At 35.7% G+C, this 20,789-nt stretch overlaps 2 protein-coding genes across 4 annotated transcripts in view; both read left to right on the forward strand.

Moving 5' to 3' along the window:
- The first annotated feature begins 305 nt into the window (after positions 1 to 305).
- LOC139140431 (uncharacterized) lies at positions 306 to 14,487 on the forward strand. The gene is made up of 6 exons (XM_070709712.1): positions 306 to 609; positions 6,265 to 6,422; positions 6,914 to 7,019; positions 7,532 to 7,688; positions 8,839 to 9,003; positions 10,388 to 14,487. Exons 1-6 carry the CDS (start codon positions 508 to 510, stop codon positions 10,528 to 10,530), a joined length of 831 nt encoding a protein of 276 aa, XP_070565813.1. The 5' UTR covers positions 306 to 507; the 3' UTR covers positions 10,531 to 14,487.
- Positions 14,488 to 15,630: 1,143 nt separating this feature from the next.
- The window catches only part of LOC139140433 (growth factor receptor-bound protein 14-like), a 59,043-nt gene continuing 53,884 nt past the window's right edge, over positions 15,631 to 20,789 (forward strand). For 2 of the 3 annotated variants that reach the window (XM_070709714.1, XM_070709716.1), the window contains exons 1-2: positions 15,631 to 15,765; positions 16,750 to 16,943. In XM_070709714.1, the coding sequence (XP_070565815.1) occupies positions 16,802 to 16,943 (142 nt within the window). In that variant the 5' untranslated portion in view covers positions 15,631 to 15,765; positions 16,750 to 16,801. Of the gene's footprint in view, positions 15,766 to 16,162; positions 16,353 to 16,749; positions 16,944 to 20,789 lie in introns of those variants that run through there. The other variant, XM_070709715.1, reaches the window with a different exon arrangement.

Here is a 20,789-nt window from a genome sequence, read left to right on the forward strand (position 1 = left end):
TATGGTATATAAATATTATCAGTGTTGAAACTTACATTACAAACATACCCCCCTCCTTATGACATGTTGTCTTTGAAGATCTAAAGTAATCTCCAAAGGTATGGAATTCCATCTTATGCTCTTCATTGTAACCAAGGGGAAGTGGGTTGGGTGTCCAGATAGGAAAAAAACACACCAAAGGGGAAGTGAGAAAAACTATTATATGCCCCACTTCCCCTTGCAGTGAGTAAATTCCAGTTAACTGCGCAACCAATCGATGGGCAGCTCTTGCCATTATAAATTTCCTGACTGTCTCTCCATCAGTCATCACTCACACAAAATCAATGGAATGAGTTACTTCTCTCTATACCTGCTCTGTTACCATTGATAGATGTGCATTACTAAGTGACTGTGCCGCTGTTGGGAACCTTGTCGTACCTTGATCAGATCAACTGTTGCTTCTTTTTTTTGTCACCAAGAGAGACTATACCCAGAGTATATCGACTAGGTCCTCGGAGATTTGCTGAAATGGGAAACTATCTGCTAGGTTTTCTGGACAAAAGTGATGGAGATGACGGCAAACCAGTTGCTAAGAAAGATCAGAATGAGAACATAGGAGAGCCTACACCAGTAAGTTTACTGCCAGTTTTTATTATGCTTTTTTTTTGTAGAATTAACTTGCAGTGAAAACGTAGAACTTACATTCTATTAATGTACAGTCTTTTTACATGTGTTTTTGAAGGGATTAGCGATCGAACTAATTTATACTTGCAGCAACTCAACTATATATGTTGAGTTGGCAATTAAGACTAAAACAAGTACATTGTATTTCAACATAGCAGGGCAGAAACTAGTGAAATGTCCATTTTTCTGGAATAAATATAATACTCTGGAGTAATATTACCAGAAGTTTTAAGTATTATCTTTTACTGTTGGTTTTTCAGTAGCTTTATAAGCGTCCCTTTTAGCTGTAATATGGAAAATAATTGTTCATAAGTAAACTGCTTTAAACTGCTGATACACAACAATTAAAGTTCCAACTGTTTTAATATCTGCAGTTTGTGCCGGTGGCAGTCTGGTTTCATCAGTTAAGATTGAATGAGATGGGCTATTGGTATCATTAAAGGGATTAGGGTAATTACCCCTTGAATACCACAATGTTGTAAAATTGACGTTCCAAACATTGTAAACATCCTTGCATGTGTTGGATGTTGCCAGAATTTTCTGCCACTCAAGGTGGACAGGAAATCATCATGGCATAGGAAATTTCATCATCAAGGGGTTAAATGATTAATGCAATTATATGACCCGGAGAAAAACTTTTGTATTGGTGACAGGGAGTACCAGGGGAAGGGGTATCAGCTACAGTTTTGACATTTCAATTCCCTGTGAAACTTTTGGTTACTTGCTCGATATTAGGGGTGGCCCATTTGATTTCAGGGGGGGAGGGGGGCTGGAGGAAATGGGTATGGTGACAAATTTTTGTACCCACACTGGTAGCAATTGTTTTTTCCAGAGGTTGCTTCAAAGTAAACAGGTTTTTTTGACTTGTCGAGTCAAAGCAAATTTTTTTTCGAACTACAAAATTAGTCTTTAATGTTTGGTAAACAACAGAAACTCATTACCGTAATAATTACATTTATTGTTATGCAAATTAGCTGTCACTCAACCAGAAAATCCTGGGGAGAACACTGAAGCAGGTATACCTGTTTTTGATCACGTATTGAGATCATTGTTTGTGTATAGCATAGTTTGATTTTTTGGCATGCTAGTTATTTGTTGTTGTAAAGGTCAGTTTGTTTTTTGTTTCTTGCGTGTTCTTGCAATATTTTGTTTTATTTTCATACATTTCAAGTAACAGTTCATGTACTGAGTTGACTTTCGTGTGTATCACTTGAGTTGAATTTTTTGTTTTATTTTATCACACCTGTTTTTTAGGTCGGCCACATACCAGGCTAGGAGAAGGGCTTTAGCAATGTGAATGGCATATTAGATAAACCTCATATGTGCTGATATCTCACAATGTCCATTTTTTATTGGTTTTTTTTGTCATTTTCTTTAGTTTTGTTTAAAATAAATCTTCTCTGCAGCCGCTTGGCTGGTCGCTTTGAAAATTGGTTTAAAAGTATACAACGATGTTCTCTTTCATTTTTGTTTAAATCATGGCAAAATTAGTCATTTTGGTCAAAGTAAAAAAATAATCAGAATCTGCTCATGCTCTTTCTTTGAAATCGGGTTTTATTGGGAACTTTTTATTATGAAGTTCAAAAATTATAGCAAAATTATCAGTTTCATACTTTTTTGACAATTTTCATCATTTTAGCCCACATTTTAGACACCGCTGTTTTAATTGGAGAATGAGTTTTAAAGTTACTATGTAGCAGGTAGACATCAGTGGATTGTTAGAAAAGTGTTTCATTTTCTTTTTAATTAAAAGTGGTTTAACATTTTCAGTTAAAACATTTGAAAAATTGTTTGAGTATACCACAGTTAATCGTTCATTTATTCTTTGATACTTTTTTTCGAAGGATTTATTTAAATACAGTAATATATATTGTTTATTTTGATCCTATCAATAAGTTTACAAATCTTATCCTTTATATTTCCAGTCATTGTTTAAAGTACACCACCAAGGCAATGTTAACAATTGTGATTGACACCCAATGAATGTCACAAATCATACATATTAACTGAAATATGAAAGGCAGATTAATATTCTTTTCTTCATCATGAAATATCTGATCAGATGGCAGACAAAATGACATTGACATTCACCAGTTGTTTTGTTTTCCAATAAAATTTGAGACAAAATGTTAAACTTTATAGACATATATCTATTCATACAGTGTTACTGCTTTATACTGGGTAATGAGATTTATTTGTTAATTGATTTCAAATCTCTTTTGTAGACTTGACAAACATTCTCACGCTTACTCTAACACTGACAGCATTGTATTTATAACAAAAGTGCAGTCAGGGAGTGCAGTAGCAGAATACAAGTACACATTCACATACGGTCACTTTGTATGCATGGTCACTCCATACAGTGACAGTGATTCATGCTACTGAGAAGAAGTTTCTGCTTCTGTAGGTGGCAGCCTCTAAAGACGATATAATTTTGTTTTCAAAGATTCTTGTGCCACCGTAGACAGCAGCTCCAGAGACCACCGAATGCTGGTCTATCACCCAAGGGTGAGCCTTCCTTGAAGCTAATTTTTTTACCTTCCCTTTTGCAGAGACAATTTTTTTTTCCAGCATTTGGTCGGCAGCAAATTTTTCTTTTGAAAATCCTCCAGTTCCCCCCCCCCTGAAATCAAATGGGCCACCCCTTAAAAGCGGTTGATCACCTGTTCCAGAAATTGCAATTTTACAATGACGCTCTCACTCAAAGGTGTATTTTTTCAAAGCTTATAGGGAACTCTTTGATGTCAAGAATAATATTTCAAGAGAGTTTGAGTTTATCAGTTGTACAAATGCGGATAGTGTATCACAATCCAGTATTAAAAGCCACTTGAACAAATGCTTCAGTGTTTAATTCCCAAACTTAGTGATCAAGCCACTATGCGCATGCTTCTGACAGTCTGGTATTGGCATTTATGTAAACACAAGTGATTGATTCACCTAATCCAGACTTTTCAACTTGATCAGCACCCAACGTCCCATCCCAGGCTGGATAACATACAGGCAATTGATTTGTCAGCACCCATCCCATACTGAATACCATATGTAACATGTTACAGACACAACTCCACAATATACTCATCCCATGTTGGATAACACAGAGACAGAATACATGCAACACGTAGCTATGATACAATCAGTTTTTCTCATCTGAATCAATGTCGAGTGTCCAAGCTTAGCTATGATCAGAAATTGTTGAACAATTCCTATACCCCATATGTAAAACAGTGAAATATACCATACATAACCTAGCTCCACCCCATTTAATTATTGATGAAAATTTTCTTTATCAAAGTGCTATTATGGCCATCAAAATCATATGTGTCATTGCTTTCCTGTCAGCTGACTGACCTTTGTTGATTGACCTAATTCATGAGAACCAGCTGAGCTTTAATTCTGTTTCACGATTGCGCCTCAAATCTGCATTTTGCTACAGTTACCCCAAATTACTGGTCTAGCTGTTACAATAGAGAGGCAGACATCTAGATCATCTTGAAATGATTGTACCAGCCAAGTGAACTTTTGTGCGATTGCTCACAAAATTGTCTCGATTGGCTAAAGTACAAAAGTTGGACTACAAAAGGTCAGTCTATATAGGTTGTCAATTTGAAACTGTCAAATCCTTTATGAGCACACAAACAAGATAACATTGTTGGGTCTGGTCACAAACTTCCTCATTGCTAACAATGGTCAGCAATGTAGTACATGGGCCTTGAACATACTATATATTTTCAAAAAGGGTAGTGTAGCAATATAGTTTACTGGAAGGATGAAGGGCGTACATATTTGGGGTAGAAAACCTCAATATTGGTATTAATGATAGAAATTTGTTTGTCAAAAAAGTGATACTTCTTTATGAAATTTAGTATCTCATTTGAAACTAGATTATATGTTGGGAAAAAAAACAATTTTATTTCATTTTCATTATGTATTCCCAGTCTTAAATAGCAAGGGTTAAAAGACTGATATTCAACAAAATGATTAAAATCATGATCAGCAAAATTGAAGTGACTTGGTTATTCTAAATATAAGAACTTTATTGCGAAACAAAATTGTCGCTTTATTATACAGTACTTAAAGAACACAATGTTAACATTTCACAAAATTTGACCAGCCAGTGAGGAGTTATGATAATTTTTTTGAAATGTTGAAAATGGAATTAAGAAGAAGGAAGGAAATTGGGCAATTTACATAAAATTATACTTCTTTCTCATTCAACTTACAATTGTTTGTCACGCTTAAAGGTGAACCCAACCAATATTTTAATCTTGGGTTAACATTTTAATGGAAACTCTTGGAATGAATCTTTACAAAAAATGTTTAAAAAAGTGATTTTGAGCAAAATACACTGTTTTACATGCACTGCCACCTGAATGCAAATCCAAGCATATTGAGCTCTAGGGCTTCTTTCATACAAGGATTTTACAATCAGTGATGAAAAACAGTTGCTTTTAAGTCATACCGAGAAATACATTGTTTCTATTTCATTACGTCAAACTATTATCAGTATCGATAATAATAATTATTACTTAAAATCACTGCCGCTGGTGATAATGTTATTAAAATGACACAGGTATGTACAATTCAAATCAAATCAAATACAGTTTGTAAGATGCCAATTATCATATAAATACTGTTTATAAAAAATGTGAGTCAATTTCCAAAGTCTTCAGGATAAAGCCTGATTAATTTTAGTTGAACATAAAGCTCTCATACATTGAACTTGTCAGCGATGCATGGGATGGCGGAATTCAGGTGAAAATTCATGTTTTCCATCGGAACTGGAGAAGCAAAACATTTTGACCTAGCTACATTTTTCTCTAATTCCCTGAAGACAGGTCCCCACACACCGCTGTACAACAGGTTTGGGCTACACCATTGTGGTAAAAGGGCCCAACCACAAATATCAAGTCAAACATCCATACACGTGAAGACATGTACTGCATCAACCTTTGTTTAATTAACTTGGAAAATTTACCATATTAGCTTGACAACTCAGCTTGAAACCACGATTGTTTTCTTTATACTCCTTTATACTTAGGTTTCAGGTCCATATTTCAATGCTTAGAATGTTTACCATAGCTAGGTACACATTTTTTGTAATATAATTAATATTTATATGCATAGTGAACAGTAAAAGGTCCATTAAAAAGACATAAACTTTTGATCAAGCTTTCCTCAACAAAACTTTCAACCATACTCTCACTAAATCTAGTATAAAAATCAAGGGTCGCCATGCAAAGTGTGGTCTACAGAAAAATCACTTGACATTTACCAATATTTGAAATTCATAAATGGCCACCATCCCTGCATTGAATCTATGGGAAAAAAAAACAAAACTTTCTGATTTTTGAAAAGCTAAGATGGTGAAATTTTTTCTTACTCCAAGAGCTTTTAAATGAACCCTCACAAGTGGCAGACCAGAAACAAACTGTAAAATTTTCAGAGTCTGTCGAAAATCTCTCTTGGATGCACACTCTACCATGCCATACAGAGGTTGAAAAATTACTCTGCAAATGTTTACAAAACGCTGTCTTTTACATGTAAAAGTTGTCAAACATGACAATGACTGATTAAATACCCTGCCTGTTCTTTTAACAATAGAATGGAAGAAGACGGAATAGCCGGAGGCTGAAAATTCAGGACCCCAGCGTTGATTTCACAAAACTAACAGATCTCGGAGCAAGTGTTGAAAGTAATGAAAAGGGGGAAAGAGTAGTCTATGTTGAAACAGATGGACCATTCAAAAAGTGGGGAATCAAGTAAGTTTATAAGTGTACTAGGATTTTTTGTTGTTGTCAAGCATTGAGTGCATACATCTGCCATATCTTTTCCTAACAGTCTACAATGAATTGATTTTGGCAGATTCAATGTACAATCATTTCAAGGAAAATGTGTTTCTAGTCCAATTTTGATTAAAATAGGAATTTATTTTTAAATTTTTAACATGGCTATGGAGATAGAACAGTCCTGTTGCTGGATGTAAATATGAAAAATTGAATACCGTAAAAATGTACTTCTTGATGGTATTGAAAAGGAAATATGCACTAAAATTTAATTTCAGGGAACTGCACACCAGTTACTTTCTGCCCATCATGGATTTCCTATATCAAGTTGAAGGTCAGAAACTGTTAACACAAACATCCAAGCATACGTAAGAACCGAAAGTTTCCATTAAAAGAATTTGACTTTTATCATTGTAATGTGTTATTTTTTTATTTCAAATTTGGTTTTTATTTCATTCCTGTTTCAGGTCGGGAGATAGGCTAGTTCGGATGAACAGCAAAGATTTGACTCGAATGGATAGTTTTGCAATTGAAAAGTGCTTCCAAAGCACGAAAAAATCAGAACTCAAAGTGGTAAGCTATCAAATCCGCATAGATATACTAAAAAGTAATCACGAAGAGCAATATTTACAATGCTCCAAATTTGTTTGATTGAATGAGCAGAATAGATTGACAGGAGTGTGATTTTGGAAAAATGTTTTGGTTCCTAAATAAGAAGATGACAATACTAGCAACATCAAAACTGATGCATTTTATTTTGACTATTTTTCCTCATGATAAAAAATAATATTCTTTTGCAGTAGTTATATTTTGTAAAGCACTTGATGTAGTATAAGTAGCTTCGACACCATGGTAGTAAATTTGATATTAATTTATCTTCATTTTGAATGTGTATGTATGATTTAGCAAGTCTTTCTTTTTTCTACAGCTATGCAGTATTTTTTTGGTCTATATTCTATTTGGTCACCTACTCTATATTTTTGTCTTTTGAAAAGTAACTTGAAAACGGGTAAATAAATTAAAAGATCCTGAATGAGCACATCGACATTATGAGCTTACAACAAGTATCCTTTTTTTACCTGTAGCATGTTAAACGACAGAAAAGCAATGAGAAACCCATACCTGAGGAAACAGAGACTGTTTTAAAACAAGAAAATTCTCAGATGGTCATCAATAAAAACTTGGTCCGGGAAACCGAGGAATGTGATATTATTGAATTCCATGTACTGTGGACTTTTTTCAGTAAGTGAATCATTAAGTACTTGTCACTTCCAACTGTGAAACCTTGGATATGAAATTTTTGACATCATCATTTTGTTAATGGAATGACCACTAAATGACCATTAACTTGCCCCCCCCCCCCTCTAATTTTTGTCATTTTTGTCAAAAAATCTTATAAAATCTTCTTCTTCAAAAGTGCTGGTCAGACAGCTTTGATATTTGGGATATAGGTCCCTAGGATTGACCTATTTCAAATTTGTTCAAATTGTGTAGAAATTCACATATTTGTATTTTTAAGGTAGTTTTTGTCTTTTTTGGTCAAATATTGTTTTCACCAAGACAGCTCATCTGATAACTTTGATATTTAGTTTACAGGTTCATAGGGATAATCAAAATATGATATACTTAAATTATGATGAAATCTACAATTTTGTATTTTTGGGTAATTTTTGCCATCTCTTGGTCGAAAAATTTGCTTCTCAATAAGTATTTGTCTGGCAGCTTTGATAATTATATACAGGTTTCTATGGATTAACTAAATGTGAAATATTGAAATTAGATGAAATCTGCAAATTTGTATTTTTTGGACAATTTTTGCAATTTTGGTCAAAATTTGTTTTTCTACTTATCTGATAGCTTTGGTATTTGATAACCATGCTCTTAGTGAGGATCTGAATGTGAACTTGTGTATTTTTGCAGCTATTTTTGCCATTTTTGGTCAGGCCATCCTGAAATGAGCTATCAAAGATTTCCACCTTCATCAACTCATGTGTCACAAAATAGTTATTCTTTACATAAAACAGCAGAGCTCTTTTGGCCGTTAGTTCGCTTGTTATTCCACTAATCAAGAACAATTGCCCCTTTCAAATAGTGATTTGTTGCATGTACTCACAAATCATATCTTTCCATAATTCTGTTATTATTTAATGATAACCTTGTTTTAATAATTTATCATTCTCTCTGGGTTTTTGGGTCATTTATTTGTCGTAAATAAATTTCTGTTATCATAAATGTGACTCGACCTTGATCATTATGTTATTGTACTTTCAATGAAATGGGCTGATAAAAATCAAAGTGTGAATATTTTAATTGTTTTTGTTTTCTGTTGAACCCAGCGTATCAAAATCAACTATATATTTCTCATACTTTGATGTATTTACTTTGCTTTCAGATTGGATTCAGAAATTTCTTGAGCCACTTCTAGGTTCAGGGCCGGTGATCAGCCATGAAAATTACACCGATGTGAACCTCTTACCCTACAGCAACTCACCCACGACCATTTTGAAACTTGCCAGGAAGCAAGAGATTGTACCTCATACGATGCGAAAGAAAAAATGTAGGTTTATGTTTTAATTTTATCTTGTGAATTTAAACATTTTTTCCAGTTGCATGAGCTGGGTGATTCTCTCGTCTACGAAGAATACAATTTAATGGATAAAGCTTGAAGATAATCAAATACGTAAAAAGGGTTTTTACTGCGTAATTCTATAGTTTATCTGCTGCAGGTCTGTAGGAGATTAGCCCTTTGAGTGCTATAATTTCCCTCCCAAATTTTTGTGCAACAGTCTGCCAATTTTTATGAATTTTTCTGCAATTATTTTGATAATTTTTGACCAACCAGACACAACTTTCAGTGGCTACAGACTTTGATTAGAAATTTTGGGGAAAGAATAAATTGTCTGGCTTATTTCTTATAAACAATTTGACAAAAAATGACTTTTAACTTGAAGGGTTGAACAGTCACTGTTCTTTGTAATGGTAGCTTTCGAGCAATTTTAAAAGGCCAGTAATGCCAACTTTTGATGAATTTTGCACTGTATTTGTTTTTAATGTCAACCATAATTTCTTGTTCTTCCTCCAAAGCAAGGTGAAATACACAGTATTCAGCTTGTCAACTCAGCCTGTCCATGTGTAAACTGTGTTGTTATTGTTGACAAGGGAATTTTTTGTATAAAACACACTGTTATTGTTTACGTTTGAATTCTTGTCGGGACAAAAAATTCACAGTGTTGACAAGCTAAATACTTGATATTTCACTATTCTTTTGAGAGTGGAATGAGAACTTGCAATTGACATACAAAATAAAAAGTAATGAAAAAATCATCAAAAGTTAGCATTCTGGCCCTTTATAAGCAGTACCACTGAATATATATCGCTCTGCCCTATGAAAAACAAGCTGTGTATGCATTGTGCTAATGATGGATTTCAAGAGCTGAACATGCACACATTCTCAGATTATTCAGTCTTCAGGTTGCCTAGACCCTATACTTCACTTACGGCCTCCGTGCCTCCGACCCCACTCCGTCCAGACTTGAGGTCCATTTTTTGCGCCGTAGTCTAAAACAACAGCTCATTTGAAAGTGAATGGTCTCCAGGAGAGACGATGATATCACTGGTGTTGCTTTGAAATTTAATCAGCCCAAATGTTCCTCATATGATTGGACAATGATTAAATAGGTGTTGCTCATGAACTAGCCAGAGAACGTTCAGTTTATGAGCTAGTTTATATCATATGAGGAACATTTGGGCTGATTGACTTTCAAAGCAACACCATTGAAAGTGATACTGAAAGGATTTTTTGTAAATATTAGTTCTTATAATTCCTTCCAATTTGGAAGAGCTGTCAAAGTGTCTTCAATAATTGTTTTGGTCAGTATTGCTATCATACTGCCCTCAAAGGCCGAGAGAAATGTCTGAATTGCCTTTTGTCTTTTTTTCAGATCTGGTCAAAATGCATCACTATAAACATCGCATTGGCAGCAATGTCCCTGGTACACTCGTGATATTGGAATTTTTAAAAAACGAGATAGGAATCGATATGTGTCGTGCTCTATGGATCGTCGTACTCAGCAGCCCAGGATGAGTTTGCAGTCAAGTTCACCGTTGAAGTCTAATGTAGTCAGGCCTGAGAAGCTGAAAGATCTGGACAATCGTGTTTTTTACCGTCAACGCATTGAAAATTCCAGTTACTGCATTTTCAGATCAGCACGCCATGAAAATCTATACCTATACATGACTAATGGCGATGAACCAGACAGCAAACTGGGCGTTATCAGTACTCATGATCTTCAAAATGATGCTCTGAAGTTTAAGATTGTGGAAAACACCCATTAACAGTTAAAGTTATGTGTGTAAATTGTTCATGAACATGGTCTTGGTGTTTGTATATGCAGACTTTTTCATATTCTGCACTGAACTACACAAAACACATCTTAGATATCCATGAACATGTCAGGACACTTGTTCAGGATTCTGGGATTTTATAATTTTAAGATCTCAATTTGTCATGTGTATCTATAGATTCAGAGAAACACTGCCAAACAAAGGGTACGGGACATTGTTATGCATGGATTCTCATCTCACTAATATGAGATTGATTTTATCTGTGTTAACATAGTGGATCACTATCAATTATTATCAATGTCACCCTTCCTTTGTCCTAAATGTAACACATTGTGAAATTCAACGTTTCTAACAACTGCCGAGGCATGATTTATTTTTCTGATACGGATCAAAAGTGTATCTGTAAATATTCTATTCTATATTTTATATTCCTTTTTTATTTTTCTCACATTACCGTCAGGCAAGTCATACAGTGCCCAGCAAAAAAAGCTCAAACTCTCTTGACTTTAGCTTGTGTGTGGAGAAAGAGATATCTTGGAAATGGAAGTTATTTTACCATGATAGTTTACCCTGGGGAGCATGTTTAATTGTCCCACCTGTAAACCATGACAACAAACCACCATTGCTCTGTGTGCTCTACTCACCCCTTTTCTCACTATGGTTTAGCCCACACACATTAACTGTTATGGTGCATGTGGACCTGTTATAGGGAATTGGGATGGAACAAGGAACGAGTAGATGAGGTTGGGGTATGTGTTTATTAATCTTCAAAGCTGCCAAAACATTATCAATCTGAGGTTCCTTTGTTAATTGTAGGAATCCTATTGTAAGAGGTTTGTCCCTCTATGGAGGGACCGTGATCAAAGACTACTTTGGCTGGAGGCCTGTAACCCTAGGTGGCAACTTATCAGGTTTTCAAAGTTTTCTACAGCAAAATTTTGTGTTGAAACAGTATGGTATTTTCTCAGTTTTTTGTCCATTTGATGGATTTAAGGCATTGTTACATTATGAACTAAATGTTTTACAAATAAATTTTAAGTGTTATGACTGGATATAGTTTGTATCTACTGTGCTCTTTTACTTCATTCAAAGCAAATACTATGTCCCCACCATTTGTGCAAATTTAAATTAAAAAAAAAATGTTACTTTTGATAAGGGACCATTTTTTGTAACTTTCATAATTTTCTGTTTGGACATATAAAGTTGTTTTGCTAGGTTAGGCATGTAAAGTTGTTTGCTAGGTTAGGCATGTTAAGTTGTTTTGCTAGGTTAGGTAATGTGTAAAGTTGTTTTGCTAGGTTAGGCAAAGTCAAGTTGTTTTGCTAGGTTAGGCAAAGTCAAGTTGTTTTGCTAGGTTAGGCAAAGTAAAGTAGTTTGCTAGGTTAGGCAAAGTAAAGTTGTTTTGCTAGGTTAGGCAAAGTTAAGTTGTTTTGCTAGGTTAGGCAAAGTTAAGTTGTTTTGCTAGGTTAGGCATGTAAAGTAGTTTGCTAGGTTAGGCAAAGTTAAGCTGTTTTGCTAGGTTAGGCAATGTAAAGTTGTTTTGCTAGGTTAGGCAATGTTAAGTTGTTTTGCTAGGTTAGGCAAAGTTAAGTTGTTTTGCTAGGTTAGGCAAAGTCAAGTTGTTTTGCTAGGTTAGGCAAAGTTAAGTTGTTTTGCTAGGTTAGGCAATGTAAAGTTGTTTTGCTAGGTTAGGTAATGTGTAAAGTTGTTTTGCTAGGTTAGGCAAAGTCAAGTTGTTTTGCTAGGTTAGGCAAAGTTAAGTTGATTTGCTAGGTTAGGCCATGTAAAGTTGTTTTGCTAGATTAAGCATGTAAAGCTGTTCACAAGGTTAAACATTGAACCTACTCCAGTGACACTGCAAAATAACGTAGCCGACAGAATTTCATGCAATCGTCCCTAATCCACACTGCCTGGAAGTAATATTGCTTATTGATCACAGCTGTCTTCTTTTGCACCACATGAACTTGACATTTTGTGAGAATATCGCCTCTGGAAAGTAATGAACCTGTGCTGCCGTTTTCATTTGGTATCTGATATCTGAATGACTTCAGCGGAGGAGTTTTAATGAAATGAAATTTGTTAGCTTGGTGCCATAGTCATCAGAGTGATAATGATAGACGGATGTCCTGCTGACAATATTTTTAACGATGATGAGAATTTCAGAGCCAATGTTTTAGAGTTCTTCTGATTTGATACAAGCTGACTTTACTTAATTGCTAGTTGCCATCACTAATCTGAGTAGCCATAGAAAATAGTTTACCAACAGATGTGCAAAATTACTGTACAGAAATTGGGAACCCATATTGCTCCAGGTGATACTGGTAATATAAAAACAGATGTATATATTGTATGTGAAAATAGTTTTTGCCATGTTTCTGCAATCTCAATGATTTACAAACTCTTTTCTTTGAATAATAATTGAAATTTTATATTTTATATGAATGGAGAAACACAAATTCCCCCAAAGGCGACTTTGAAGTACATGAATATCAACTTTTAGATGGAGCTATTCACTGCCACAAATACCTTGTTGTTCACTGTTTTTTTATTTTACTTTAATGAATGATCGATTGATGGAGTTTAGAATCAATTGTTTATTATAGTAAGATTACTGAAATCAAATATCAGTTAGCTTGATAATTGTCTGATTGTTTTTGCATTTGCTATATTAATTTGTCTTTCTTTTGATATGCAGTGTTTCAATGTGTCTGTCTTATTGCGATTACAAAGATGTACAACATATATTAACTTTGTTTTACATCTGTAAACATTTCTTCCCTCTGCGTTGTTTCTGTTTTTACCAGCTTGAAACAACGGTCAACCTGTATTGTCATTTGCTCATGTTATACCAGATAAAAAAACTTTTTTTAGTTGTTCAAACAAATGAGTAAGATATCCCCAAATTATTTTTTTATTTCTTTTCTTGAAACAATTCATTTTAGTTAGTAACTTTTAACTGTGCTGTTTTCATATACTTATGATATACTTACTTAACAATGATTTCACTACATTATAAGTTTGTTGCATGAAATTCACAAGTGTACATCTTAACTTCAAAGTGTTGTGTTTGTTGTTTTTCCTTATCTCATGTCGGTTATCGTGAAATGAAGCATTCTTCTTTTTTCATTTTTGTAAATCTCAGGATATTTACTGATGATATTTTAGTATATGAATATTCTTTGACCAATTTCCATTTTTCTGATGTCTGAAGCACCACTACATGGTAAATTTTCTTTCCTCAACCCAGTGAATTTTTCCATCATTGAGGTTAGGCAGACCTGTTTGATACTCTTAATTTTCACCCATCTCTCGAGTGGATAGGTCCATGTATCCCATGGAACACAATGGGTTTGTACCAAAAGTTGATGATGAAAGGGTAGAGTCTAATGGAGGTGCATGGTAAAAATTGATGCAAACTGGTAATAAATGTACCTCAGTGCTTCCCCTTGGACCAACCAATGAATGATTTATAAAAGTTCAGCTCTGCCGATTGTGAACAGAAGCACAAATACCGCAGTGTATGTGGGAATCAAACAGTAAATGATTAGGACTCAAGCATTGAAGTAATTTACATAACATTAGCATACCATGAAAAGATATATATAAAATCAGCCTCAATAAAATTGTGTATGTATCAATATTAATTCAAGATTGTACCTTGGTTGTTGTAATAAATATCTTAAAATTAAATTTGAAAGCAATGTCTCAGAACTTTGCCTGCTAAGCATATATATATATATATATATATATATATATATATATATATATATATATATATATATATATATATATATATATATATATATATATATATATATATATACGAAAATGGTTTGCTTGTCAATGCAGGCAAAGTATAGTGCTCAATGCATTTCTGCAGGGCGGTAATACTGAGAATCTAGGAACTTGTAGTTGTCACTCTACAGCTTTTCATGCGCTAAGCAATCATCAGCAATCATATATATATATATAGCAATCATATTATATATATATATATATATATATATATATATATATATATATATATATATATAATATATACGTACATACGTACATACGTACATACATACATTCATACATACATACATACATACACACATATGTCAAAGTGGAGGTTAACAAATTAAAGGATTGAAGATTAGATATTAAAGCAGCAAAGCACTACATCAAAAGTGAAGTATCATTTAGAATTTGTTGGAGAAAGTGGGAAAGGGGTGCAAAGTCAGAGGGGAGGAATGTACAATCTCAAATGAGGGTTGTAGGTTGCTGTGATGAAATTTCTGGTGATTAAAAAGCTGCATTTACAGAAATGTTGAGATAAAGTATGAACATGAATAGATGAATGATTGAAGAATTGTACATCCAGCGTGACAACTGCTCGACGTGATTGCTATGATAACTATTGATATATAACTTTGTATGCACAGGATACAAGTATTTTGAATAATGCATATTTTTTTTGGAATTAGGCTGGTCATTACGATACAGAATATCTGTAAAGTTTCGAAGTGCTAGCTGAACAAGAAGAAAAAGTTTGAAAAAACAAAATGAGTTGCGAAAATCAAAACACTTGATGGCGCTGCGGGACACGGATATAAATGCAACTGAACTGCGCTTCAGACACTTGAAGACGCTGCTTTTTCTGAACTAGTCTACCATCACCTTTGATTATCAGGGTGTATCAAATTCTCAAGATTGACATCGATTTCATAGGTAACCTAGTGCAAACATTATTATAACTGTACCTCGTTGCTTACACATCATCACGGCCCGCAACACACCTCTCCCTATCCTACCTTTGTACCGTGTACACACATATACTGGCCAGGCCATGGCAGGGAACAAGCTTTGAAACATCGTAAAGCACGCCCTCGCTTGGCATTAAAGTGTGAGGTGTGAGTAACCGGCGGGTCACGTCTGCTCATACTTTGTAAATAGTAAACAGAAGCAGATGGGATATGGGAAGTGCCACAACGTAAGTACTTTACTATTCAGCAGATTTTGCCTTTTAACGGGTAACCTTAATGGTGTCCTGACTCAAATCGATTTCCTTCAGTGCCTATCTGAACGCCCACCGTCGTAAACGTGGGCAATGGCCAACAGAGTGACGCCGAATATTGATTCTTGAAGTCCTCAAAACATTGTTGCGTACGTGTTTGATTTCAATGACAGTTTTCAGGTTTTTGCAGCGACTTTGTTTTCGATTTAATAACCCATATGAACAAGGGAAAGTAGGGGAACCGTATGAGCGAGAGACGATACCCAGTAACTGAAGCTTGAGTGGCTGCAAGGCACAGTTTTACAAGTACGTAGTTGAGGCTCTGATCTCGGTGATTTCAGCACGCCCCACGGGATTGAGAGTGCGTAACACCAGATTCAAAGGTTGTACCCGACGCTCGTCATGTGTGGGCGATTTTCCTCATTAATGGACAGTCACTCGAGAGCAGGAACGTCCAGTTCACACACAAACGGGGCAACGTTTACGCATCACGCCTCCCCTTAGTCTGATGCAACCCACATGTGAGATACCTCGGGTCACGTACATGCTGGCAAAGCTGAAAGGTGGGATGACCTTTGTCGGGCTTAACTCACCACGAAGTCGATTGATAATCATGAATGATGTGTAAAGATAATGCAATATTGTTTAGCTGCCAACTGGCGAACGAAATCGGCCTGTTAAGATCGCAATCGTTATTGCGTGACGACAGGTGTATTTTAGCGATAAAATTCGACCTGGCCTTGACACACATTAGCCAGTGGCAGTGTTTTGATATTCGTTCCATAGTAAAAGATTACTTTCAATTGCTCTTATAGATAGGGAAAATTGTAAGAGGAAATAGTTGAATGAGAGCCAGACACTAGATGCCAAGGTAAAGGTGGAAAAGTTAATGCCGTTAAGTCACACTTTGCTTTCCTTGTCCTTTGAGTGACACCATCCTCACATCTATCTCACGTGCAGGACAAACCGCTGACTGTACAGATAGAAACAGCACAAACAACAAGAACCGAGCATGGACGATGTCGGCTGTTCCAGTTTCGAAGATGTACTGGGGAACTTGAACGACATGGTGGAAGATCTCAAGACAATCTGCCACATCCAACAAACATCACATGTCAACAACAACAGGGAAGAAATCAGTCCAGGTGATATGGGTGAGTCAGTCTGTTGAAATCCTCAGATGATGAAGACACCATGATCATCTTAAACTCGTATTCAGAAACCCCTGTCATAGAGTTGTTTCTTTTTTTGTACTCAGCTATACTTCTTTTCCGTGCAATTGACTGATTTCAACATACTATGGTAAACCAAAAATATATTAACAAATTTTAATGAATATTTTCATAAAAGATACTTAGTATATTGCATCCATAAGTTGAGATATCAATTCCAATTCTCATTGATATCACAGCAGAGAATTGAGTATCAGATTTATGAGCAGTTTATGTGCCTATATATATTTATTGCCGAAGCAAACTCCACAAATAGAACGGTGGTGAAAGTCAAATGTATGCAGGCGCAGAAAAGGTTCTCCAGTTCTCTGCCCAGACTTAAGTATATCCTTATCGTTTTCAAAGGGATTAATTAATTCACAGAGTGAAAAGGCATCTAAGTGCTCTAGAATAAGTGAAGAACTTGAGCATTGGCACAATACATAAACTTTTGTCAGAAATGTGTTTATGGAATGTGTGTGGTTTTTAACTGTGTTTAAACCATTTTCTGTCACAATGGTTGGTTTATTGTACATACTGTAAAGCTTGATTCTGATAAAGTCAGCTTGAAAAATAGACTGCCTGGTATCATATTTGCTCAAAACGATAGGTGGTTGCTATTGGCAATTTGCCAAAGGAATGAGTTTACCCAGAAATGGCATAACTTATATAATTTATTCAAATGGTTCTTAAGTACATGATGTAGGGGTTAGTATTGGTGCAATTTTGTCAAATTATTTGTCAATTATTCCTTGCATCATGCATGGACATGATGTACTTTTGTCAGTCGTTCACCTCTGTAACATGTATAGGGCTATGTGTGACCTCTTTTACCCTCAATGTAACAATGACCTCTAGATTTCATTCTTTTGTTCAGATTTCTCATTGTTTGCTTTGACGTACAAGGCTGCATTTCTTAAACAGCACTGATCTGATTTGGTCAGGGTTAGTACAGTATGTCCTCGCAGGCTATTAAACGGACCACTGCTTCCTGGTTGTAATGCCCTAGTTAAGCAGCTTCAGTGGTCGTTAGTTCAGAGATGCTTTTTCGAATCTTGCCAAAACCACAGACATGAACCGATATTGGCCAATCATCCAAATGTGCGTACATATACTTGTGACCTGTACAACTTTGCCGTTTTGTGTCTCAGTTCCAAGTGGCAGCTGTTTGACCATGTTATAAATTTTCTTTTAATATTGTTATGCTTTATCTGAGAAATGTCGACAAAAATCCTGCCATTCGGAGAAAATTATCTGTCAATTCTTACAGACATTTCCTTGCGGTGGCATTACCTTTGATGGTGACTCAACTGACATGTATATTTGTTTGCAGAAATCACAAAAAAATCTTGCCATTGTTGTGATCATGGCTTTTCAGTGAATAATTAAAGGCTTCCAGGTAATAAAAACTATCAAGGGAAAGCTATATCCTATAATTTGTACCGCTGTATTTTCGTGTGAAGTGCACAGTTCTTTGACACAAAATTTGACCAGTGCATCAGCCTACCGCGATAGCCCGTGGTATATTGTTACATTGTGGTCTGTAACTCAAAGTAAACACACAAATTTTCTACTTCTTCTTTCGATGAAGACCCAGGCACATCAGAGAATGACTTACCATTTCATTAACAGAGCTGCAACTTTCAAGTGCAATGAAAATATTTTACCCTTTTTGCCTTGGCTATTTGGAGCAGCCCCATAAATTTTTATCATAGCGAAGGTGGACCCCAGTATGGAGAGGAAGGGGTGGTTTAGGGTTACGGAAAAGGAAATAATTCATGTTTTAGTAGCAGATGGGAAGCATTCGTCAAAGTACCGTAAAAACCCGATCAATTCGACCACCCTATTAATTCGACCACCCTATTTTTTTCACAAAACATAATTTTATTTGGGCCCTTTCAAATCGACCACCGACTAAAATTGGGACTTTCTCGATCTCTATTAATTCGACCGAATTACATACCCTCAAAAACTTCCTTCAGTTGGTGAATGAACGATATTTCAAGACATCGAAAACCACCGTTACGAATACGATGAACCACGGGTCAGACAAAAAGGCAGAAATGAGACCAACAAAGGGCTTTGTAAACGGCTTTCAGATTGGTTTTCATTGGGTCACATGATTAGTTTCGCTGAGTGGAAACCTCAGTGATTTTGTGAGCTGGATCTCAGTCGCCGCTTTCGAAATATGCGTGAAGTTTCAGCGTGTGTGAAGTACCAACCCTCTAGTCTCTGGTTTTGAAACTATTTTCTCACCTTAATATCGAAGAAAGTAAGAATAAATTACCTACTTTCTCCCTTTCTTATTGTCTTTTCCGAATTCTTACCATCCCGTGTCGATTGAAATTTACAGACTCTTTCTGTGTGTGAATCAATATCCCTTCCTAATTGGACAGATATTATGTCTAAACCACATGTTGCTTGTTCCTAAAACACATAGACAGATGTGCCCGTGCACTAAAAGGACGAGTTTGCGAAATCTTTTGCGAATGCTGAAAAAATTGCTGAGGAAAAATCGATGTTACATGTCGGTAAATACGGCCGCGCCGCGTGCGTTCTTACCGACTGGGAACAGACTAATATTTTCAAACGCAAATGGGGACAGTGTCAAGGAAAGAGTAAGACGACGACTTATTTTTTCAAGCTGAAGAAAATGCTCTTTCTGGCTGTTTAATGACTCAATCGAATATTTTTGTACCCAATTAATAAATCATAGACAATCTCAATTCTCGGTTTGTGGCAATTTTTGTCGACCGATAAAAGTCTTTTCATCTTCAATATTCCATTCTAATTTCACCTATATAATATCCTAACCTCCTGTGACTTTCCTTCTAAACGTTGATTTGCCTTGTGCACCAAAAGAGATGCTGTATTTTATGCCAAATGATGAAAAGATAGCTGAAGAAATAACCATGTATCAGTCAGTACGCCGACAGTAGGCAAAACCCGGACGGCCATACCTATTGGGGGACAGAGCAGAGTAGATCGAAACGCAAACCAGGTGTTATTATAGGAAAGGCGGTGACTTATTTTAAAGCTGAATAAAATGCTGTCTCTGGTTGTGTAAGTCTGTCGATGGAAATATATATTTTGTTCCAGTTGATTAATCATGGGGGATGGCAGTCTCGATCTGCCCTTTATGGTTCGATATTTACTGACTCGTTCCTTCTCATTTTTGTCAATCGATGAAAGCATTTTCGTCTTCCTTATTCAATCTTACTTTGACTGATGTTATATCCTGACCTACAGTGTCATTAGTTTGACCAACGTACAAAGACGTTGCCCATGCGCCCGGTTGACGAGATATTTTGCAAAACGGTGAAGAAATATTATTATTTATTTATTAGCCGTGTTCACAATAATGACACTGGCTCAGAAAGAAAGAGAAGGACAAGAAAATGTATAACACTGAAATATTTGAACACATACAGCCATACTGTAGCATGGGGGCCCGGGAGACATCGATGTCAGTCTTTCCGGACTGTTACATGTAGCTTAGGGGATATCAAAGGAGATGAATCAGTTGGTTGAATAAAACAAAAGTTTTCAGACATATTTTATGTCAATGTTGTCAATGTTGACTTTTGATTCGATTGAGAAACCAGAATCACCTACGAGAGATGTCTGTATTAAACACGGACGCACAATTCGGAATAGTTTGTTGTGCTACTGCCGGTCTCAGTCGTGGTGTCTCTCCCATAAATTTCAAAGCTATAGGCATACACTTGTCGTTTCGATTCACAGCAGTACACCGATGACCAGATATTGTATGTTCTTAAAACTAGTCTA

The sequence above is a fragment of the Ptychodera flava genome, chromosome 9 (assembly GCF_041260155.1).
Source record: "Ptychodera flava strain L36383 chromosome 9, AS_Pfla_20210202, whole genome shotgun sequence".
Classification (NCBI taxonomy): Eukaryota; Metazoa; Hemichordata; class Enteropneusta; family Ptychoderidae; genus Ptychodera; species Ptychodera flava.